General features: G+C 38.8%; 1 protein-coding gene across 2 annotated transcripts in view; it reads right to left on the reverse strand.

The window, feature by feature from the left end:
* Nucleotides 1–26,472, reverse strand: part of arhgef37 (Rho guanine nucleotide exchange factor (GEF) 37) — a 55,588-nt gene that overhangs the window by 19,555 nt on the left and 9,561 nt on the right. For both annotated transcript variants that reach the window (XM_061976619.1, XM_061976618.1), the window contains exons 2-9: nt 22,902–23,099; nt 22,468–22,530; nt 12,549–13,000; nt 4,567–4,696; nt 2,327–2,474; nt 2,052–2,251; nt 1,842–1,972; nt 1,657–1,761 (exon numbers count right to left, since the gene is read on the reverse strand). In XM_061976619.1, the coding sequence (XP_061832603.1) occupies nt 1,657–1,761; nt 1,842–1,972; nt 2,052–2,251; nt 2,327–2,474; nt 4,567–4,696; nt 12,549–12,986 (1,152 nt within the window). In that variant the 5' untranslated portion in view covers nt 12,987–13,000; nt 22,468–22,530; nt 22,902–23,099. The remainder of the gene's footprint in view (nt 1–1,656; nt 1,762–1,841; nt 1,973–2,051; nt 2,252–2,326; nt 2,475–4,566; nt 4,697–12,548; nt 13,001–22,467; nt 22,531–22,901; nt 23,100–26,472) is intronic.

A 26,472-nucleotide genomic window follows, 5' to 3' on the forward strand; every position in this document is an offset into this window, starting at 1 on the left:
TCAATTCTAGGAAGACCATGTGTTTATTTACCCTCAAAAACAGCAGCAATCAACACGGTGGATCGCGACATCCTGGGGCGCGTTCGTCTGGATCAGACCTGGGCAAATTAAGGCCCGGGGGCCACATGCGGCCCATTAAGCTTTTCAATCTGGCCCCCCGGTAATTAAGTTTTTGGAAATAAGTATAAGTAAATAAGTAAATAATATGATGTGTAGTGATGTTTTCAAATGACCGTAAATCTTGAACTATACAAAGTATTCCAATGGTTGTAATCTGCGCTTTTGCATGATATACTAGTTACTATGGTAATCTAAGTCACAGCAGCTCAGACGAGGCACCGAGCAGTGTGGGTGGGGAGCGTTTCCACAGAGTGTTTCCAGAGCGGCCAGCCTGAAATGCGGGTGGCAGGGACAGACACGGAAGTAGATTTTTACAACAAAGTTCTAAAGCTTAGTGATATATCAGATAAATCAGATTGTAGGTGGGGGTTTTTTTTTACCCTTCGTGTTCATATTTCGCTGTGTTTGTTGCATTTTTGTATGATTGTAAAATATGTCGATCGAGAAGGAGTGTGATGTTCATATGTTGTCAATATTCAGTGTTTTATCGTTCATAGTTAATATTGTAAACCCCCCATTCTTTATTTTCATCTACATTCTGGGTGTCTCATTCAGTAAAAAAAAAGTTAAAATTCCATAAAATTCAATTTTTTAAGGCGGTCTGTCATAACGTTTTTAGCATTAAATCAGACATTATTGTGAGGTTTTGTATTAGTGTTCCTAAAAATCAGATATACCGGCCCCCAGACACATTTTTTTCTCTAAATTTGGCCCCCGAGTCAAAATAATTGCCCAGGCCTGGTCTAGATGTGTCCATGCTGCCCGTGGTGGCCATACTGAGCACTTGTAAAGCATGAAATAAATACTCCAAATCGTGCACAACACATGTGTTCAAGCTACGTTTTCTATTGTTTTTCATTTTTGAAATATCAAGTAATAATTTGTATATATATATATATATATATATATGACATCCCCTGCTCCCCTTTTGTAATATTTCCTGAATTCTAAGGTGTCAAGGTTGGCAAGTACCGTAATTTTCGGAGTATAAGTTGCTCCGGAGTATAAGTCGCACCGGCCGAAAATGCATAATAAAGAAGGAAAAAAAAACATCTATAAGTCGCACTGGAGTATAAGTCGCATTTTTGGGGGAAATTTATTTGATAAAACCCAACACCAAGAATAGACATTTGAAAGGCAATTTAAAATAAATAAAGAATAGTGAACAACAGGCTGAATAAGTGTACGTTATATTATGGTAAGAGTCATTCAAATAACTATAACATATAGAACATGCTATACGTTTACCAAACTATCTGTCACTCCTAATCACTAAATCCCATGAAATCTTATACGTCTAGTCTCTTACGTGAATGAGCTAAATAATATTATTTGATATTTTACGGTAATGTGTTAATAATTTCACACATAAGTCGCTCCTGAAAAAAACTGCGACTTATAGTCCGAAAAATACGGTAAGCATATACCATAATAATATCATAATGTGAGATTTTGATACCGTTCCATCCCGACAATGTACTATTTGAAGTGTACCGATGGAAGTATTCTATTTGAGAGGCAGCCATAGTCGTCTACCTGAAGGTGGTTGAGATACAACTCCACGTTGTCCAGCAGCTGCAAGATGCCGTGCTCCAGGACGTAAAAGAAGCATTCTAGAGCATCAAACTCCTCGTCCACCAGCTACACGCACAAACACACACACATAATATAAATATTATGTTTCATAAGTGTCAAACATCATTAATTTTATGTAACGTTACCTTAGGAACCATCCCAGTCTCGTGTTTGAGGAACTGTCCGATCCTGGCTGTTTTCTTGGCGATGCTGTGGGAGTTCAAGCGGTTGATCTTGTCCATGATGCTCAGCGTCTCCGTCTTCTTGTACTTGTCGGCTGCAGATTGCGAGGCGCGGGGAAAAGCGCGTGTGAAAACTGTCGTCCGCTCAGATTGGCTTAGGGGTGTGTTTCTCACCGACTTCCCGGAAGCGCTTGTACTCGTTGATGCGACAGTTGAGGGCGACGGAGGTGTGAGCCGTCCGCTCCAGGAGCTCGTATGCTGGGTGACGCGTGTCCGTGTGCTTCTGGATGGTCTGTAGGAGAAGAGGGTAGCGGGCGATGCGCTGCACCGGCATCACCAGGAAGAAACTCAAGGAGGTGGCGTTCACTTCGGGCCTGCACAAACCCACAAGACATGCATTGAGGCGACGTCAGGACCTCGTGCGGCCCGCGACGGAGCAGAAAACCTACGCCGACATCTTGATGACTTTGACGATCTCGTCCCACAGCGCCTCCTTCTGTTTGTAGGAGTTCTCCACCACGGTGACGCGGTTGTAGTTGGTCAGGTACTCCTTGTAGGCCGCCTCGATGTCAGAGGACAGGCTGAGGAAGGCGTTACCTGCGAGGCCAGAGAACAACACGTGCATTTTTCAAAATAAAAACATCCACTTTGCTTCTGTAAATGACGCACAGTGAACCTTAAAGGCTTGTTTTTAATGAAGCTACAACCTTCTTCTTGCTAAGATGTGCACTCAAATTTAGAGCTACAGTCGTGCTCAAAAGTTGTAAAGAACATAATGTCATGGCTGTCTTGAGTTTCCAATCATTTCTACAAGTCTTATTTTTTTGTGATAGAGTGATTGGAGCACATACTTGTTGGTCACAAAAAACATTCATGAAGTTTAGTTCTTTTATGAATTTATTATGGGTCTACTGAAAATGTGAGCAAATGTGCTGGGTCAAAAGTATACATACAGCAATGTTAATATTTGCTTACATGTCCCTTGGCAAGTTTCACTGCAATAAGGCGCTTTTGGTAATTATTAAAGGGGAACATTATCACCAGAACTACTTAAGCGTCAATATATACCTTGATGTTGCAGAAAAAAGACCATATATTTTTTTAACCGATTTCCGAACTCTAAATGAGTGAATTTTGGCGAATTAAACGCCTTTCTAATATTCGCTCTCGGAGCGATGACGTCACAATGTGGCGTCACATCGGGAAGCAATACGCCATTTTCTCAAACACCGAGTCAAATCAGCTCTGTTATTTTCCGTTTTTTCGACTGTTTTCCGTACCTTAGAGACATCATGCCTCGTCGGTGTGTTGTCGGAGGGTGTAACAACACGAACAGGGACGGATTCAAGTTGCACCAGTGGCCCAAAGATGCGAAAGTGGCAAGAAATTGGACGTTTGTTCCGCACACTTTACCGACGAAAGCTATGCTACGACAGAGATGGCAAGAATGTGTGGATATCCTGCGACACTCAAAGCAGATGCATTTCCAACGATAAAGTCAAAGAAATCTGCCGCCAGACCCCCATTGAATCTGCCGGAGTGTGTGAGCAATTCAGGGACAAAGGACCTCGGTAGCACGGCAAACAACGGCGGCAGTTTGTTCACGCAGACGAGCGAGCTAAACCCCCTGGATGTCTTGGCTCACACCGTCCCTTATGCCACCGAAGATGATCAAGAGAAGAATATCGACCCTAGCTTCCCTGGCCTGCTGACATCAACTCCAAAACTGGACAGATCAGCTTTCAGGAAAAGAGCGCGGATGAGGGTATGTCTACAGAATACATTAATTGATGAAAATTGGGCTGTCTGCACTCTCAAAGTGCATGTTGTTGCCAAATGTATTTCATATGCTGTAAACCTAGTTCATAGTTGTTAGTTTCCTTTAATGCCAAACAAACACATACCAATCGTTGGTTAGAAGGCGATCGCCCAATTCGTCCTCGCTTTCTCCCGTGTCGCTGGCTGTCGTGTCGTTTTCGTCGGTTTCGCTTGCATACGGTTCAAACCGATATGGCTCAATAGCTTCAGTTTCTTCTTCAATTTCGTTTTCGCTACCTGCCTCCACACTACAACCATCCGTTTCAATACATGCGTAATCTGTTGAATCGCTTAAGCCGCTGAAATCCGAGTCTGAATCCGAGCTAATGTCGCTAGAGCTTGCTGTTCTTTCCGCCATGTTTGTTTGTGTTGGCATCACTATGTCACGTCACAGGAAAATGGACGGGTGTTTATAAAGATGGTTAAAATCAGGCACTTTGAAGCTTTTTTTTAGGGATATTGCGTGATGGGTAAAATTTTGAAAAAAACTTCGAAAAATATAATAAGCCACTGGGAACTGATTTTTAATGGTTTTAACCATTCTAAAATTGTGATAATGTTCCCCTTTGACCACTCCTCTTGACAAAAGTGATGCAGTTTAAAAAAAAAAAAAAAAGTTTTATATTTTCTTTTTTATTCCCACAGGCCAGTCTGCGGTCCAACCAATCATTTTTTGTTTTGCAATTCGCATTCATGAAACGAAATTTCAATGACCAAAACATCCATTGGCTTTTAGCGCGTTATCATTCTCAAAATTACACTGCCTGAGAGATTTTGGCTTCCTGTCTTCGAGCGAAGGCCTGGGCCGTCCTTCATGGAGCAAAGTGTGAACGTGCGGTTTAAAAGGGAGGGGAAAGATGGCGGCGCTCACAAAGTGCCTCCAGGAAGAGCGGATCTCCGGGCTGCATGTGCCTCTGATCCAACAGGCTGAGGAGGCGACTCGACACGTCGATCACGTCCTCGATATAGAGGAACATGCTGTCCAAGTTGGCGAGCGGAGGCTGGGACGAACAAGCAAACACACACAGAGAGAGAGGAGACTCATTAATTAGTGCAGGGGTCGGCAACCCAAATGTTGAAAGAGCCATATTGGACCAGAAATACTAAACAAAAAATGTGTCTGGAGCCGCAAAAAATTAAAAGCCTTGTATAAGTGTTATAATGAAGGCAACACATGATGTAAGTGTTTATATTAGCTTTTGCTGTGGTCTGGAACAACATGGCACACAAACAACAATCAGAAATGCAGACAATATCACATACAGATAATGTGTCATGAGACATGCAAATATAAATTAATTTACCATGAATTGATTACGTGGACCCCAACTTAAACAAGTTGAAAAACTTATTGGGGTGTTACCATTTAGTGGTCAATTGTACAGAATATGTACTGTACTGTGCAATCTACTAATAAAAGTTTCAATCAATCAATCAAACACAGAGGATATAAGTAAAGGAAATTAAATGAGCTCCAATATAGCTACAAACGAGGCATAATGATGCAATATGTACATACAGCCAGCCTAAATAGCATGTTAGCGTCGATTAGCTTGCAGTCATGGATTGACCAAATATGCCTGAGCCACATCCGGCCCGCCAAAGCTTTTCATTTGGCCCGCCGAACAACCCCCAAATAGGCTGGAAGAAACCATTCAAACTCCGAGGGCTGGGAGATATATCGAGTTTGCAAGATACATCGATATATTTTTAAACAAGATATGAATTAAGAAAATACAGTAATTTCGATATAATCTATTTCACGTTAAAAGGACCACACACCGCTTATTTGTTGTGTTCCTTGTTCTCCCCCGCTTCCCACTCCCTCTCAAAACTCCATGGGCTACTAAACCCCTCCCCTTCCTCTTTCGAAGACGTGCTTGCACGTATAAGAACATCCATGATTGGTTGGTTGTTTGCTATGAAGAGTCACAATTGGTTAAGATTAGAGCAAAACATTAGGGACAGGCCAATCAGAGGCAAGATAGGGCGGCTCATCGAACTGGGAAGGGAAATCAGTCCATTACATCGTCGGCTGGGAATTAAAAAGTGCCTGCCTGCAAATTTAATTTTTATCTGAGTTTGGTACATTTTGCATTATTTGCACAGCTATGTTATTTATTTTACGTAGAAAGAATATTTTTCTATTTTATTTATGTTGTGTAATTCTGTGTTACTTAAACTGTTTATTTTATGTGCTGTTAATACCCATCTTGACTAACTGGGTTAATAAAAGTGCCACTGACTGTTTACAGTACAGTTGTCATTCACTTCAATTTCTGTGATTCTCGCTCAAAAATGAATATCTTTATATGTATACTTTCACCGGAAAATATATCAAGATATATATCGAATATCGAGTTTAAATACAAATATATCGATATATACTTTTTCGTCCATATCGCCCAGCCCTACAAAACTATGGTTGATCATATATGCAGTACTCCCACCACCCAGCAGGGGCAACAGCAAGCATATGTCACAGTGAAGTAGCAGTGGGGAGGAGTAGAAGAAGACTACTCATTCCAACCAAAAATGGCACAATCGACCCTGAATTTATTATTTTTTTAAATAGCGAAAATGAATGTTCTGCCTGAACCCTCATTGTTTCTTGTCGAACCACTGACTTTGTGGTATCTTTTGTATTTCGTGTTTGTGTTTTTTGGCTGAGAAACTCTCTGGCGATCAGAGCTGGTTTAATAAATGTAGCGCTAAATTTGACCAGTAGAGGGCGATAACACCATACCTATTTAATTGTGATGAGTCACAGACATTTCGTTCATAGCATGCTGTGGATGTCGTTTAATTTCTATATGCGTCAACATCTGTAGTTTATTGTAAACCCTCTATTTGTAAATTCTGAGTTGTTTTATTATTGTCACTTCAACAGATGAAAATAAACAAGTGAGATGGGAAAATTTTAGGTTTTTTCCATTTAGTTGCATAATAATTCTGCACACTAATAGTTGCCTAAAATTGTGCACATATTTGTCAAAGAAAGACAAAACCTTACTTTTACTTTCTTAAACATTCAGGTTTAGGTTCATTAACATTTTGGATTGACCGAGAGCACTGTAGTTGTTCAATAACATAATGAATCCTCAAAAATACAACTGGCCTAATAATTGTGTATACCGGTAGCTTCAATGTGTATTTATAATAGTTGAAATTAAATTAAATGTATTGTTTTTTCTAATAAATGCATATCATTAACATTAAATGTTGCACTTTTAACATCTGTGCATCAATAAAAATAAAAAAATAGATCCACACCACATAGATCATAGCACCAATACACCACCACTCTCAAGTGCGCTCTTGTGTGACATTTGTTGGAGGAGGAATTATGGTGTGGGGTTGTTTTTCAGGAGTTGGGCTTGGCCCCTTAGTTCCAGTGAAAGGAACTTTGAACTATGGACTGGACTCTCACAGTATTATGCTAGATCAGGGGTCGGCAACCCGCGACTCCGGAGCTGCATGCGGCTCTTTGATCACTCTGATGCGGCTCAGCAGCTTACTTGCTGAACCCCCCAATTTTCCCGTGAGACTTACAGATTACAGTGCATCTCGCAGAAAACTCCCGGGATCAATATTCACCGATTTTCACCCTTACAGCTATAATAAGGGCGTGCCATGATGTTACAACATTTGGCGCCCTCTACAATCTGTATTAACAGCATGCCAGCCCAACACTTGTTATACAATATGCATCTTCTGCTTGCACACGTACGTGACAGCAAGGCATACTTGGTCAACAGCCACACAGGTTACACTGACGGTGACCATATAAAACAACTTTAACACTCTTACTAATAATGCGCCACACTTTGAACCAAAACCAAACAAGAATGACAAACACATTTTGGGAGAACATCTGCACCTTAACACATCATAAACACAACAGAACAAATACCCAGAATCCCATGCAGCCCTAACTCTTCCGGGATACATTATACACCCCCGCTACCACCAAACCCCTCCCCTACCCCAAGCCTGCTCCCTCACACATCAACCCCCCCCCTCTCTCTCTCTCTCTGTGCGACGGTTGAGGTGGGCGGGGTTTGGTAGCGGGGGTATATAATGTATCCCGGAAGAGTTAGGGCTGCATGGGATTCTGGGTATTTGTCCTGTTGTGTTTATGTTGTGTTACGGTGCAGATGTTCTCCCTAAATGTGTTTGTCATTCTTGTTTGGTGTGGGTTCACAGTGTGACGCATTATTAGTAAGAGTGTTAAAGTTTTTTTTTATACCGCCACCGTCAGTGTAACCTGTGTGGTTGTTGAGGAAGTATGCCTTGCTGTCACCTATGTGAGCAAGCGGAAGCCCCATACAACATGTGACAGATCAGGCACGCTGGTGGTAGTGGGCGCTATATGCCGTACCATCACGGCACGCATGACGCTGACAAGTGCTATTCATTTGAAACCCGCGTGCCGCACCAGCTTAAAAATTCCATATAAAGGTGTGGGCAGCGTGTCTGAGACCCCTGGTTTATACATAGCACAAAGCAAAAAAAAACTTTGTATTTCATTCAAAATTTCAAAAGATTTTGCGGCTCCCATTGTTTTCGATAATTTGTGAAACTGGTCAAAATGGCTCTTTGACTGGTAAAGGTTGCCGACCCGTGTGCTAGATCCACCCGACGTTCATTGCACCGGTCGCCCGAGGGGGGGGGTCCCCACATCTGCGGTCCTCTCCAAGGTTTCTCATTGTCCCATTGGGTTGAGTTTTTCCTTGCCCTGATGTGGGATCTGAACCGAGGAGGTCGTTGTGGCTTGTGCAGCCCTTTGAGACACTCGTGATTTAGGGCTATATAAATAAACATTGATTGATTGATTGAATGCTCCAGGATACCAAAATATTTAGGACAATTCCATGCTCCCAACCTTGTGGGTAGAGTTTGGAGCGGGCCCCTTCCTCTTCCAACATGACTGTGCACCAGTGCACCAGCAAATATAAACCGGCGGAAAGCGATAATCGATTAAAAACATGCAAACTGGAGTTTTGACCCGGAAAAGGCAGGGTCGATAAAAAACAAACAAACAATGTCTGCGTGTTTAAAAGTTTCGGGTACTCCCTGCGGTCTAGATTTTATAAAACATTATTAATTACACTCAAACGATTTATTTAAGCAACAGAATACAAGTCAAAGCTTTTTTCCTAATGAATAATTGATTTTATAAAAAATTGTAATTGGTTAAATGTTGATAGTAATAACACAAATATTTGTTTTTCGATATATGAACAACATTTTTGATGCCTTTTTCAAAAACTTCCATGCACATACATAAGATGATGTAATCTAGATCCCCCACCACCACAAATAGATTGCAGTGCTGTGGGAAAGACTGACATGAAATGATGTGTGTTTCAGTGTTAGAGGCCAGCCAGTGTACGTTGGGGAAACTCACTCCCTAACACCGTAAGAACTTGAGCAGGACATCGAGTTGACAACCTGGGCTTTTAGCTCCATTCTGAGGACCCAGGTTCGAGTCCAAACGGAAGCTGGGTCTGCACCAGGCAGGTTACATCAGTATGAAAAAATGTGAATACACAGCAGTAGGTTTTAATGCCTATTTACTAATGAGGCCCTGAACAATCTGCACTGTGCCCTGATAACAAGCCCACAACTTGTCTCACAATGCTGCACAATGATACACAAAGGCGCCATTATTCCATGTGCGTCACATTTCTCTGCCACAGCCCTCCTACACTCTGCTGCTCATTTCCATCCTCACTCCATCATATTCTTTCCCAAACATCATTATTCATCTTCCCTTTATTTTCTCTAATCTTAACATCACATTATTAAAATACTGCATGTCATTACGACTGCGCCGCTTATGGAACTCTCAGTCCAGCCGTTCCTCATTTTTATTTTCTCCTCACATGCTCATCCGACGTCTCCGCTGCGCATTCATCTTTTGCGCTCTCATCCGCCGATCGCTCCTTCCGGCCAATAAAGCCTAATTTCATTCCGTTTTAATGAGGCCTCGTTTCATTACTGGGGCCATAATAAACGATCATACCACAGGAATAAGCAAAGCTACTGGTGTGATGACAGTAAATTGTCTAAAGTAGCAACTCATAAAGATGCCTTGTTAGCACTTTGTGATATAATTTTAATATAAACTCAGGGGTATTTGAGATTTAAAATATATACACGCACATATATAAAACACATATACACATATATTTACACACCGAATATATACACACACACACACACACACACACATATATATACACCGGTATGTATATATATATATATATATATATATATATATATATATATATATATATATATATATATATATATATATATATATATACATATACATACTGTATGTACATACCGGTATACACATACATATATACAAATACACAAACTTATATATACACAAACATATACATATATACACCATTATACACACACACATTATATACGCACACACTCATATATATATATATATATATATATATATATATAAATAATGTATGTGTATATATATATATATGTATGTGTATATATATATGTATGTGTATATATATATATTCATGGCAACTTGTCCAGGGTGTACCCCGCCTACCGCCCGAATGCAGCTGACATGTGCTCCAGCACCCCCCACGACCCCGAAAGGGACAAGCGGTAAAAAAAATATATATATATATATATATATATATATATATATACTGCGTGGGTTCCCTCCGGGTACTCCGGCTTCCTCCCACCTCCAAAGACATGCACCTGGGGATAAGTTGATTGGCAGCACTAAATTGGCCCTAGTGTGTGGATGTGAGTGTGAATGTTGTCTGTCTATCTGCGTTGGCCCTGCGATGAGGTGGCGACTTGTCCAGGGTGTACCCCGCCTTCCGCCCGATTGTAGCTGAGATAGGCTCCAGCGCCCCCCGCGACCCCAAAAGGGAATAAGCGGTAGAAAATGGATGGATGGATGGATATATATATACATATATATATATATATATACTATATATATATATATATATATATATATATATATATATATATATATATATATATATATATATATATATATATATATATAAATCCATTTTTTACCGCTTGTCCCTATATATATATTTTACTTTTAACAGCGGATTTCATTTTGTTGGCTAATTACCGTATTTTTCGGACTATTAGTCGCAGTTTTTTTCATAGTTTGGCCGGAAAAAAAAAAGAGGGTTAGGGTTAGGGTTAGGGTTAGAGTGCGACTTATACTCAGGAGCGACTTATGTGCGAAATTATTAACACATTACCGTAAAATATCAAATAATATTATTTAGCTTTGTCACCGATTCTGTTCATAACTTTTATGGACAGAATTTCTAGGCGCAGTCAAGGCGTTGAGGGGATCTGGTTTGGTGGCTGCAGGATTAGGTCTCTGCTTTTTGCAGATGATGTGGTCCTGATGGCTTCATCTGGCCAGGATCTTCAGCTCCCACTGGATCGGTTCGCAGCTGAGTGTGAAGCGACTGGGATGAGAATCAGCACCTCAAAGTCCGAGTCCATGGTTCTCGCCCGGAAAAGGGTGGAGTGCCATCTCCGGGTTGCGGAGGAGATCTTGCCCCAAGTGGAGGAGTTCAAGTACCTCGGAGTCTTGTTCACGAGTGAGGGAAAAGTGGATCGTGAGATCGACAGGCGGATCAGTGCGGCGTCTTCAGTAATGCGGACGCTGTATCGATCCGTTGTGGTGAAGAAGGAGCTGAGCCGGAAGGCAAAGCTCTCAATTTACCGGTCGATCTACGTTCCCATCCTCACCTATGGTCATGAGCTTTGGGTCATGACCGAAAGGACAAGATCACGGGTACAAGCGGTCAAAATGAGTTTCCTCCACCGGGTGGCAGGGCTCTCCCTTAGAGATAGGGTGAGAAGCTCTGTCATCCGAGGGCAGCTCAAAGTAAAACCGCTGCTCCTCCACATCGAGAGGAGTCAGATGAGGTGGTTCGGGCATCTGGTCAGGATGCCACCCGATCGCCTCCCTAGAGAAGTGTTTAGGGCACGTCCGACTGGTAGGAGGCCACGGGGAAGACCCAGGACACGTTGGGAAGACTATGTCTCCCAGCTGGTCTGGGAACGCCTCGGGATCCCCCGGGAAGAGCTGGACGAAGTGGCTGGGGAGAGGGAAGTCTGGGCTTCCCTGCTTAGGCTGCTGCCCCCGCGACCCGACCTCGGATAAGCGGAAGAAGATGGATGGATGGATGGAATATTATTTAGCTCATTCACGTAAGAGACTAGACGTATAAGATTTCATGGGATTTAGCGATTAGGAGTGACAGATTGTTTGGTAAACGTATAGCATGTTCTATATGTTATAGTTATTTGAATGACTCTTACCATAATATGTTACGTTAACATACCAGTTGGTTATTTATGCCTCATATAACGTACACTTATTCAGCCTGTTGTTCACTATTCTTTATTTATTTCAAATTGCCTTTCAAATGTCTATTCTTGGTGTTGGGTTTTATCAAATAAATTTCCCCCAAAAATGCGACTTATACTCCAGTGCGACTTATATGTTTTTTTCCTTCTTTATTGTGCATTTTCGGCCGGTGCGACTTATACTCCGAAAAATATAGTATGTGACTCCGTCCGTGGTTACGTGAATACGAAAAACATATGCCTTACTTTTTTGTTGACTTTAGTGATTATTGATTCGGTATGCTCGCTACCATGGTGAGTTCTCAAACTTCCCAAACTTTTAGTAAACTTTCTCTTTTTTTCCCCACTCATCTGTTTCACCGCCAGGAGCCATTATCGAAATCGAAATTAAAATTGGAATAATTGCCCAGCCCTGACATACAGTAGTAGATGATTTCTCGCAGTATTCACCTGTAGTTTCTGCAGGTTGCTCCTGATTGTGACAGTGCTGATCTGAAGCAGACGTAGGTAGTTCCTCTCAGAGTGCACCAACTCCTGGATGGCCATCAGCTGCCTCTGGGCCGCCCTCTCTCTGGCCGCTTCTGCTTCCTCCGCCTTCCTTTCAGCCTCTTCCGCTGACACCCCCTCCTCGGACATGGAACGCTCCTCTAAAAAACTCTCTCGGGAGGACAGGTCCACATCAGAGCGGTCAGCCTCGTCCGTGACCTCCCCGTCCTCTCCAAGTGGATCGTCCTCCGCGCTTTCGTCCTTCTCCTCCTGGAGATTTCCTCCCTGGGTGTCGCTGGCGGTGATGTTGTCGACTGCTCCCAAGGGAGACCGCGTTGAGGAGACGATGTTATGAATAGTCCGGGGGAAGGGGACAGGTTGAGGCATCCTGGGCACCTCCATGATGAACACCAGCTCTGTCAAAAAATATATGAAAAACTTCATTGCCGTTGTACATGACACACATAAACTACTGATGTGTATTTCTGGTCTTGTCATCCTCGTCCGGACAGAAGGATGCCACGGCAGTGTGGCTGGATCAAAAGAGACGTTGGAGACGCTTTACTGAACCAAAAGTTGCTTTATTACAAGCGAGTGTCATTATACAGGACTGCAGTTCCCTGGAGGAGGTCAGGTCAAAAAAATGAGGCACTCCTAACTTTTATATTTCCTCCTTCCTGTCTCTGTGTGTTGATATCTATAGTTATATTTTGATAAAGACAACAATCTTAAATGAATCTTTCAGCATGTACACAATGTTGACATCTATAGTTGTATTTTGATAAAGACAACAATCATAAATGAATCTTTCAGCATGTACACAATGTTGACATCTATAGTTATATTTTGATAAAGGCAACAATCATAAATGATTCTTTCAGCACATACACAATGTTGACATCTAGTTATATTTTGATAAAGACAACAATCATAAATGAATCTTTCAGCACATACACAATGTTGACATCTAGTTATATTTTGATAAAGACAACAATCATAAATTAATCTTTCAGCACATACACAATGTTGACATCTATAGTTATATTTTGATAAAGGCAACAATCATAAATGATTCTTTCAGCACATACACAATGCTGACATCTAGTTATATTTTGATAAAGACAACAATCATAAATTAATCTTTCAGCACATACACAATGTTGACATCTATAGTTATATTTTGATAAAGACAACAATCTTAAATGAATCTTTCAGCACACACACAATGTTGACATCTATCGTTATATTTTGATAAAGACAACAATCATAAATGATTCTTTCAGCACATACACAATGTTGACATCTATAGTTATATTTTGATAAAGGCAACAATCATAAATGAATCTTTCAGCACATACACAATGTTGACATCTATAGTTATATTTTTATAAAGACAACAATCATAAATTAATCTTTCAGCACGTACACAATGTTGACATCTAGTTATATTTTGATAAAGACAACAATCATAAATTAATATTTCAGCAGACACAATGTTGACATCTATAGTTATATTTTGATAAAGACAACAATCATAAATGAATCTTTCAGCACATACACAATGTTGACATCTATAGTTATATTTTGATAAAGACAACAATCATAAATGAATCTTTCAGCACACACACAATGTTGACATCTAGTTATATTTTGATAACGACAACAATCATAAATCAATCTTTCAGCACATACACAATGTTGACATCTATAGTTATATTTTGATAAAGACAACAATCATAAATGAATCTTTCAGCACATACACAATGTTGACATCTATAGTTATATTTTTATAAAGACAACAATCATAAATTAATCTTTCAGCATGTACACAATGTTGACATCTAGTTATATTTTGATAAAGACAACAATCATAAATTAATATTTCAGCAGACACAATGTTGACATCTATAGTTATATTTTGATAAAGACAACAATCATAAATGAATCTTTCAGCACATACACAATGTTGACATCTATAGTTATATTTTTATAAAGACAACAATCATAAATTAATCTTTCAGCATGTACACAATGTTGACATCTAGTTATATTTTGATAAAGACAACAATCATAAATTAATCTTTCAGCACATACACAATGTTGACATCTATAGTTATATTTTGATAAAGGCAACAATCATAAATTAATCTTTCAGCACATACACAATGTTGACATCTAGTTATATTTTGATAAAGACAATCATAAATTAATCTTTCAGCACATACACAATGTTGACATCTATAGTTATATTTTGATAAAGACAACAATCATAATTTAATCTTTCAGCACGTACACAATGTTGATATCTATAGTTATATTTTGATAAAGGCAACAATCATAAATGATTCTTTCAGCACATACACAATGTTGATAGTTATAGTTATATTTTGATAAAGACAACAATCATAAATGAATCTTTCAGCACATACACAATGTTGATAGTTATAGTTATATTTTGATAAAGACAACAATCATAAATTAATCTTTCAGCACACACACAATGTTGATATCTAGTTATATTTTGATAAAGACAACAATCATAAATTAATCTTTCAGCACATACACAATGTTGACATCTAGTTATATTTTGATAAAGACAATCATAAATTAATCTTTCAGCACATACACAATGTTGACATCTATAGTTATATTTTGATAAAGACAACAATCTTAAATGAATCTTTCAGCACACACACAATGTTGACATCTATCGTTATATTTTGATAAAGACAACAATCATAAATGATTCTTTCAGCACATACACAATGTTGACATCTATAGTTATATTTTGATAAAGGCAACAATCATAAATGAATCTTTCAGCACATACACAATGTTGACATCTATAGTTATATTTTTATAAAGACAACAATCATAAATTAATCTTTCAGCACGTACACAATGTTGACATCTAGTTATATTTTGATAAAGACAACAATCATAAATTAATATTTCAGCAGACACAATGTTGACATCTATAGTTATATTTTGATAAAGACAACAATCATAAATGAATCTTTCAGCACATACACAATGTTGACATCTATAGTTATATTTTTATAAAGACAACAATCATAAATTAATCTTTCAGCACATACACAATGTTGACATCTAGTTATATTTTGATAAAGACAACAATCATAAATTAATATTTCAGCAGACACAATGTTGACATCTATAGTTATATTTTGATAAAGACAACAATCATAAATGAATCTTTCAGCACATACACAATGTTGACATCTATAGTTATATTTTGATAAAGACAACAATCATAAATGAATCTTTCAGCACATTCACAATGTTGACATCTATAGTTATATTTTGATAAAGACAACAATCATAAATGAATCTTTCAGCACACACACAATGTTGACATCTAGTTATATTTTGATAACGACAACAATCATAAATCAATCTTTCAGCACATACACAATGTTGACATCTATAGTTATATTTTGATAAAGACAACAATCATAAATGAATCTTTCAGCACATACACAATGTTGACATCTATAGTTATATTTTTATAAAGACAACAATCATAAATTAATCTTTCAGCATGTACACAATGTTGACATCTAGTTATATTTTGATAAAGACAACAATCATAAATTAATATTTCAGCAGACACAATGTTGACATCTATAGTTATATTTTGATAAAGACAACAATCATAAATGAATCTTTCAGCACATACACAATGTTGACATCTATAGTTATATTTTTATAAAGACAACAATCATAAATTAATCTTTCAGCACGTACACAATGTTGACATCTAGTTATATTTTGATAAAGACAACAATCATAAATTAATCTTTCAGCACATACACAATGTTGATATCTATAGTTATATTTTGATAAAGGCAACAATCATAAATTAATCTTTCAGCACATACACAATGTTGACATCTAGTTATATTTTGATAAAGACAATCATAAATTAATCTTTCAGCACATACACAATGTTGACATCTATAGTTATATTTTGATAAAGACAACAATCATAATTTAATCTTTCAGCACGTACACAATGTTGATATCTATAGTTATATTTTGATAAAGGCAACAATCATAAATGATTCTTTCAGCACATACACAATGTTGATAGTTATAGTTATATTTTGATAAAGACAACAATCATAAATGAATCTTTCAGCACATACACAATGTTGATAGTTATAGTTATATTTTGATAAAGACAACAATCATAAATGAATCTTTCAGCACATACACAATGTTGATAGTTATAGTTATATTTTGATAAAGACAACAATCATAAATTAATCTTTCAGCACATACACAATGTTGACATTTATCATTTTGATAAAGACAAGGAAAAACACGCTACTCGTAAACGGCGCCTGCAACAGCAACAAACATGGCAGTAGACGCAAAGTTAAATCATAAAATGCAACCTTACCCGAGCAAAAACGATGCATAATTATCCGGGAGAGTCTTGATACCAATTTCCTTGACACAGTCACACACAAAGAAGTTGTAGACCTCCATGTTTTTCCAAGTTTCCAATTGTTTTGTTGTGTAGAATTGCATCTGGAGCACAATACTTGGCCATGTCTGGGAACGCGACCGACGTTTAATCCTTGATATCACTCGACAAATAGTTTTTTGATAAAGTATAGGGATCTATTTCATTGCATAGTTTGACTTTTTGCTCTTATCTGCTTTTTGTAGAAAGATTTAAGCCTCTTTTACCCAGATATTTCGCGCGCTGCTTGCTGTACAACAGCCATCTTGGCTTGGTCGACCACCACTCGTTTTCATTTCTGGAAAGAAGTCACGTGACGGAACACAAGCTGTATTAATAATCACCTCCATTACTGCAAATAAAATGAATTTTGTAGTATTTCAAGTATTTTTATCACTGGAGGTTGAGACGAAACATGTTACACACAAGAGAAAGCCAGGAGCGGGCATGCTAAATTAGGGCTGTGAATGTTTGGGCATCACACGATTCGATTCCTGGGGGGTAACGATTCAACTCAGAATCGATTCAAAACTATTCTCAATTAAAAATCAATACTTTTCAATAACATTGGGTCCCAGTTCTATGATTAACTACATTCATCCATTAAAATAGATAAACGGGTGTGAAACATTTCTATATTACCTAAAATAAAACTTGTTTTGTTTAAAAAATAGACTTAAACATTTAATAAAGTCAAATACAAGTAAGGCAACAAGAGAAGTGTCCCACACTTCTCTTTTCTAAAGTAAATCTGTAGAGCAGATATGATCATCTACATCAACAATATGATTTGCCTGAGTAGCTGGACAGGACAGATTAGAAAAAAGAAATAAAAAAATTTAAAGTAAAAAAAAAAAAATATACATATATATTTATTTTTAATCGATTAAGAATTGTTACAAATAAGAATCACGATTCATTTGAAAAAATATATAAAATTAACTTTTTTGATTTTAGCAAATGGTTGCAAAAAAACTTTTAAAAATCTAAAAAGGTCCAAATACTTTCCGTAGCCAATGTAAATATGTGCTTTAGAATTAAGTAACCCTGTTCAAAACAAACAAACTGTTGTCTATTTGGGTCACCATGCCTCTTTAACCCAAAACGTCATCTGGGATAGGCTCCAGCTGATAGGTGAGCCGAATGAGGACAAGCAGTATAAAAAAAGATTCATTAGAGGTATCTGTTGAATAAGAACTGATAATGACAGTCAATGAGGTCTTACTTTGACAAAAGCCAAACAATTATCAATTGGTCCAAAAGGGGAGCTTGTGCAGTGCAGATTAGCATTGATTGATTGAGACTTTTGTTAGTAGATTGCACAGTACAGTACATATTCCGTACAATTGACCACTAAATGGTAACACCCCAATAAGTTTTTCAACTTGTTTAAGTCGGGGTCCACGTTAATCAATTCATGGTAAAGCACTGATGCTAGAATAGAGAAGGAGAGAGGCGGAGCTAACGATTGCTTTGTTGTGATTGTTTACTCCACAATAAAAACCCGCCGAGTATTGTCATGCATTTCCTAAGCCGGAACATTGGGAGTGAAGCTCCGCGGGAGGCCGGCGAGCTCCTTACAAAGCATCTGCCGCCGCTCTGCTGTGACAATTAGTGCCACGGTTAATTACAACCAAGCATGGACCGTGATGCAGCACGAGGGACAGTGCAAGTTGTCATCCGTCCATTGGTGCTCCATTAGTGCAAAAAGTAACTTAAAAGCTTCCACTCTTCTGGAAAGACTTTCTACAAGTCCGAGCCCTAAATGATTCATTCATTCAAGGGGTGTCTAAACTATTCCAGCGAACAACAAGATCCAAATACCACACACTAAACAGGGTGTGCAAACAATAAAATGGCCATGTTGCGTATGATCTACTAATTAACAAGTGCAAAAGTGGTGCAGAACGCCCTATTTAAATGACTGTGGAGACACTCATTGACTGCAAATTCATTGTATCATGCTCAGAGCTGTGGCATTTTGTTATGTAGTGAAACATGCAGCAGACATCTATGTACCACTTTTTATAGGGCATTTTAGAAGTAGCCTTGCGTTGTGAACCACAACGAACCTACTTTTTAGCGCGCAAAAGGCGGACCCTTGGGCCCCGTTTACACTACAAAGCAAATCAGATTTTTTTGCACTAAATGACACAGATCTGATTTTTTTTGCCAGTCTAAACGCTCCAAAGTGCTTCAAATCTGATCGTTTGGCATCGGATTCAGGCCACATCAGATCTGATCTTTTCAAATGTGACTTCAGTCTAAACGCACATAAAATGTGTCATTAACATGCATCATCACGACATAACAATAGTATTAAAAGCCCTATCGTCGACCAAGTTTACGCCATTTATATTGTGTAACCCTATACCCGCAGTTACAGGGTAACTGCACGTTTATTGGAATTCAATTTTGTTCACAATCTTTATGAGAGACAAGAAGACAAAAGGTTTTTGTTTTTTATGCATTCTAACATGTAAAAATCGGCTCACCTCAGGTAGCTAGAAATGCGATTGTTCATTGTCGATTCGTTCATGATTAAAAGACACACACGCGTCTGTTTCCGGAAATAGGAACACGCAGTTGTTGCCAGAAGTCGGAAGTGCGCTGTTATGGAAAAGGAAATCTATGCGCTGAAGAAATCAGTCCTGGCAATGACTAAGATACAGAAAAATTGTACATATTACATATTGTTATGAACGTGTCTGTTACTACATTATATATATATACTCGCAGTGTGTATATAAAACATATTACATATTGTTATGAAGGTGTCTGTTACTACATTATATATATACTTGCAGTGTGTATATAAAACATTATACATATTGTTATGAAGGTGTCTGTTACTACATTATATATATACTTGCAGTGCGTATACTGTACATATTACATATTGTTATGAAGGTGTCTGTTACTACGTTAAATATATACTTGCAGTGCGTATATTGTACATATTACATATTGTTATGAAGGTGTCTGTTACTACATTATATATATACTCGCAGCATGTGTATAAAACATATTACATATTGTTATGAATGTGTCTGTTACTATATTATATATATACTTGCAATGTGTATATAAAACATATTACATATTGTTATGAAGGTGTCTGTTACTACATTATATATATATACTTGCAGTGTGTATATTGTATATATAAAACATACTACATATTGTTATGAAGGTGTCAGTTACTACATTATATATATACTTGCAGTGTGTGTATATTGTACATATTACATATTGTTATGAACGTGTCTGTTACTACATTATATATATATATATATATACACTTGCAATGTGTATACACTTGCAATGTGTATATAAAACATAATACATATTGTTATGAAGGTGTCTGTTACTACATTATATATATACCGGTACTTGCAATGTGTATATACAACGTTGATGGAGGGTTTTGAAGTTGTTTTAGAGGACTTTGTAGGCTACAACGATGACTCCCATTAGCCGCATTGTTTTTTATAATCTTTAAAAACCTAAAAAAAAATGACGTGTGTTCTTGTTTCTCATAATGATTAACGATAGGCAAAGTTCCAAAAAAAAGTGCAGTTCCCCTTTAGATTTCATACAAAGGCAAGTGGCAAACACAAAGTGCTGTACAAAACAAACAAAAAATCATAATAATTCACATTCAGACAGCAATGTCTGCTTTTGTACATGATTATTGCAAATTTGTTGTGATTAATCACTTGCGTTAATTTGACAGCCCTAATATTATATCTATCGTATTTTTCGGAGTATAAGTCGCACCGGAGTATAAGTCGCACCTGCCGAAAATGCATAATAAAGAAGGAAAAAAACATTAGGCAACTTTCATAAACTATGAAAAAAACTGCGACTTATAGTCCGAAAAATACGGTAATTAAAAATGACATTATATAGCAGGGGTGTCAAACTCGTTTTCATTGAGGGCCACATCGCAGTTATGGTTGCCCTCAGAGGGCCGTTTTTAACAATGAGTAATGTATGAATATACAAGTATATACCGTATTTTTCGGACTATAAGTCGCTCCAGAGTATAAGCCGCACCGGCCAAAAATGCACAATAAAGAAGGAAAAAAACATATATAAGTCGCACTGGAGTATAAGTCGCATTTTTTGGGGAAATGTATTTGATAAAACCCAACACCAAGAATAGACATTTGAAAGGCAATTTAAAATAAATAAAGAATAGTGAACAACAGGCTGAATAAGTGTACGTTATATGAGGCATAAATAAGCAACTGAGAACGTGCCTGGTATGTTAACGTAACATATTATGGTAAGAGACATTCAAATAACTAACATATAGAACACGCTATACGTTTACCAAACAATCTGTCACTCCTAATCGCTAAATCCCATGAAATCTTATACGTCTAGTCTCTTACGTGAATGAGCGAAATAATATTATTTGATATCTTACGGTAATGTGTTAATAATTTCGCACATAAGTCGCTCCTGAGTATAAGCCGCACCCCCCAAACTATGAAAAAAACTGCGACTTATAGTCCGAAAAATACGGTATATATATATATATATATACACACACCTGTATATATATATACAAATAAATATATATATATATATATATATATATATATATATATATATATATATATATATATAACACATTACAACACATTTTTTTTTACATAAGCAGCAAAAAATATATTTACATTTTACTTTAAAAGCTGGCAGCTCAGTCACAATTTTACAGTAAAAGCAGTGTTTTTTTTTACAGCATATAAAAAAAATTGAATAGATGGAAAAACAATGCCACTGTTTTAGCGGTAAAATTCAAGCAACGGAGCTGCAAGTTGTTGTTTTACTTTACCGTAAAATCTTGTTTTAATGATATTTAAAGTGATAATGATATTTAGTACATGATTTTTAATGTCAAAAGGGAAAGAACAAATATATTTAGTAAGAAAAGATTAAGCATTGTATTAACGCATATTATTTCCAGGCTTTCGCGGGCCACATATAATAATGTGGCGGGCCAGATTTGGCCCCCGGGCCTTGAGTTTGACACCTGTGTTACATAGTGTCAACATTACGCCCGCCGAAGGCCAATAAAAAATGAGCTGTAGAGCCAAAATGTCCCACCTCACTAGCATAATAAAGTAAAAAGTTCCGGTTGTTTTTGTGATTTTAATGCCAACATCGCGTAAGTGTTAGTAATATTATGTCTCAACTACCAAGTATCCTTCAGTGTTAGCAGGCCTCCATGAACGTGTAAATATGGGAATTTAACCAAACACATCACAGTCCACTCGGAAGAACTATGTGAAACAACAAGTGTGTCCCATCTGCCAGAAAAACAACAACAACAGCAGCAGCAGCAGCAGCAGCAGAGTGTGTGAAAGCTGCAGAACAAACCTCAGAATGAAGACCCGCTGATCCTCGATTGTCCTGTTGGAATCTGCTGCACAGGAGACGCTGCTGCATGGGAAGCACACATACACAGGTTTAAGTTGTTCCACTGACTCATGCACACACTCCACACTGCTGCTGCTTGGCTTCATGTGGTAGGAGTGTGTGAGTGTTCAGTCACTCGTGTGTGTGTGTGTGTGTGTGTGTGTGTGTGTGTGAGACGGCACTAGTGTGTTTGGCTGGGTGAGCAAAGAGGGAGGGGGATGGGAGTGGAGAGGAGGGTTGTTTGGTAGAGGAAAACAGGGGGGAGGATGACCGACACACACACACACACACACACACACACACACACACACACACACACACACACACACACACAGAAGAGCTGAATAAGCTGATTGACTGCAGCAGCCGGTGTGAAGAGGAAGTGACACTCTCACCCTGACAAAATCCGATAGGCCGACGGCTCCGAGGACCAATCGGAGAGGGGATCCCTGCCTTCAGGCTTCAGGGATCTAATAAACTGGCCAATGAGGGCGGAGCAACACGGCGATTGAAGTTTTCCTCTGGCGGGGGACAAAAGCATGGTGGGACGTCCCATCTTCTCCCAGTTGGCCAGTCATTGTGTGCATATTGTGCTGCGGGGTGGCAAACACAAAAAGTTCACTTTACAAAGTTTAAGAACCTGTTGGCTACACTAAGAGGCAATCTCATAGCACAATATATCATTACAACAAATGTCTTTGATGCACAATGAAAAAACATTTTTTTTTTTTTACATGTATTATGATAAATAGACCACACTTTGATTAATCTGAATTCCTGTTTCGATGTGAGTATATGGCTCGAAAGGGCAAGTGAGAGAGACCCGCCACCCGCTCGGGATGGTGTCCTGCTGGCCCCACTATGGACTGGACTCTTACTATTATGTTGGATCCACTATGGACTGGACTCTCACAATATTATGTCAGACCCACTCGACATCCATTGCATTAGGTCTCCCCTAGAGGGGGGGGTTACCCACATATGCGGTCCTCTCCAAGGTTTCTCATAGTCATTCACATCGACGTCCCACTGGGGTGAGTTTTTCCTTGCCCTTATGTGTGCTTTGTACCGAGGATGTCGTTGTGGCTTGTGCAGCCCTTTGAGACACTTGTGATTTAGGGCTATATAAATAAACATTGATTGATTGATTGAAGTGATTTCTCAAGGCATTGTGGGGGCTGGGTAGCCATTGTTGCCAAAGTTCTTGTACTCAACCAGCGGTATTGTGAGGAGAGGAACAAACTGGATTGAAATGGATCGTACCAAAGAAAAAAATCAAGGGACTGTACTGCAACAAACTGGACCCTGTTCCAGAGGCTCGCCACAATAAGTAAAGTTGGTCCAATTGGTCCAATTGATGAGATTTGAGCAAGCTGCCGAACGTGTCCTGTGTTTTAGGTTCTACACATCCATTCATCCATCTTCTTCCGCTTATCCGAGGTCGGGTCGCCTGGGCAGCAGCCTAAGCAGGGAAGCCCAGACTTCCCTCTCCCCAGCCACTTCGTCCAGCTCCTCCCGGGAGATCCCGAGGTGTTCCCAGACCAGCCGGGAGACATAGTCTACCCAACGTGTCCTGGGTCTTCCCCGTGGCCTCCTACCGGTCGGACGTGCCCTAAACACCTCCCTAGGGAGGCGTTCGGGTGGCATCCTGACCAGATGCCCGAACCACCTCATCTGGCTCCTCTCCATGTGGAGGAGCAGCGGCTTTACTCTGAGTTCCTCCCGGATGACAGAGCTTCTCACCCTATCTCTAAGGGAGAGCCCTGCCACCCGGCGGAGGAAACTCATTCCGTCCGCTTGTACCCGTGATCTTGTCCTTTCGGTCATGACCCAAAGCTCATGACCATAGGTGAGGATGGGAACGTAGATCTTAGTGGTGTGGGAAAAAAAATCGATTTGAATTCGAATCCCGATTCTCACGTTGTACGATTCAGAATCGATTCTCATTTTTTTTAAATAGATTTTTTTTTTTTTTTTTTCTTACATTTTAGATTTTTTGATTTTTTTAATTAATCAATCCAACAAAACAATACACAGCAATACCATAACAATGCAATCCAATTCCAAAACCAAACCGACCTAGCAACACTCAGAACTGCAATAAACAGAGCAATTGAGAGGAGACTAGGGATGTCCCGATCCAGGTTTTTGCACTTCCGATCCGATACCGATATTGTTTTTGCATTTCCGATCCAATACCGATACTGACCGATACCGATACTGACCGATACTGGCCTATCCGAGCATGTATTAAAGTTTAAAGTTGTTGAGCCTACTTAGTTGTCAGAATCATGTTGAAAAGGGTTTTAGTACTCTTGATAACAACTAGCCAGCTGAATTAGGGGAGTTTGAATAATACACAATGGTTGGTAACAAGAAACTGACCTGTTTATTCAAGGATAAACACAAAATAGACAAAATTATACATGACAAACAGAAATGGCATCATTGAACTAGGGCTGGGCGATATGGCCTTTTTTTAACATTGCGATATTTTAAGGCCATATTGCGATACACAATATATATCTCGATATTTTGCCTTAGCCTTGAATGAACACTTGATGCATATAATCACAGCAGTATAATGATTCTATGTGTTTTGATTGATTGATTGAGACTTTTATTAGTAGGTTGCACAGTGAAGTACATATTCCGTACAATTGACCACTAAATGGTAACACCCGAATAAGTTTTTCAACTTGTTTAAGTCGGGGTCATGATACAGATATATACTATCAGATATATACTATCATCATAATACAGTCATCACACAAGATAATCACATTGAATTATTTATAATCCAGGGTGTGGAGGGGGGCGCCTGATGTAAGTGTCAAAAAGACAGCCAAAAGAGTTTGATATGAGAATAAATCTAAAGTTAAAATATAGGGTAGGAATGCACCCATTTGCAGGAAATGTAGTCTTGATTTTCAAAATGTTCTTTCAAGGCTTGCATGTCTACATTAAAACATTCTTCTTCATACTGCATTAATATATGCTACTTTTAAACTTTCATGCAGAGAAGGAAATCACAACAAATAAAATCACTAATTTTTTCATACGGTGTTGATGTGGAAATTTTTGCCTCTGCATTTTGATGGTGTGGGCGTGTGGCACCGAATGGAGATAAGCGTCTCGACAGACGTCACAATATTTGAACAATGATGACGAAAACTGTTGTCTCTATCGTGTCCGTGTGTCGAAAATTGTTATGCGCTTATTTTTTTATTTGATTTTGTGCGTGGCATGGATTTGCTATGCGCAGAGGACGCTTAAACAGTGCGCAATTGCACAGGCGAGCAGCTTAGAGGGAGTGTTGCTCGCACGGCTGCGCTAGCATCACAGCTAACGTTAGCCATGCTGCTACCTCTCTGCTCGGGGAGGACGTATACGTATGGGACGTATGTCGTGACAGTATGTGACGTGTGTAAGAAGGTGCACTTGCTGTCTGTGAGAGGGAGACACAGGAAAGAGTGAGAAGAGCCTGTCGTGTAATGCCAGCAGCTAAAAGCAACTGCGTGAGAATTGTGGATGTGTTGAAGGTGTGCTGGAAAATGCGGAACGGAAATTACGGAGCAGCAGAAAAGTGGAATGTATTATTTAAATCGGTGCGTTGGAAAACACAGACCGGAGTTTTTTTTTAAACTGGATCTGGATTGGCATTTTCCCATGCCTTGCCGATACGCAATTTTTGGCAAATATCGGCAGCCGATCCGATCCAAATATCGGATCGGGACATCCCTAGAGGAGACACAAACACGACACAGAACAAACCAAAAGTAGTGAAACAAAAATGAATATTATCAACAACAGTATCAATATTAGTTACAATTTCAACATAGCAGTGATTAAAAATCCCTCATTAGACATTTATGAAAAAACAAAAAAAAAGAACAATAGTGTCACACTTGCATCGCATCTCATAAGCTTGACAACACACTGTGTCCAATATTTTCACAAAGATCA

Source organism: Nerophis lumbriciformis, linkage group LG16, assembly GCF_033978685.3.
Source record: "Nerophis lumbriciformis linkage group LG16, RoL_Nlum_v2.1, whole genome shotgun sequence".
NCBI classification, from domain to species: Eukaryota; Metazoa; Chordata; class Actinopteri; order Syngnathiformes; family Syngnathidae; genus Nerophis; species Nerophis lumbriciformis.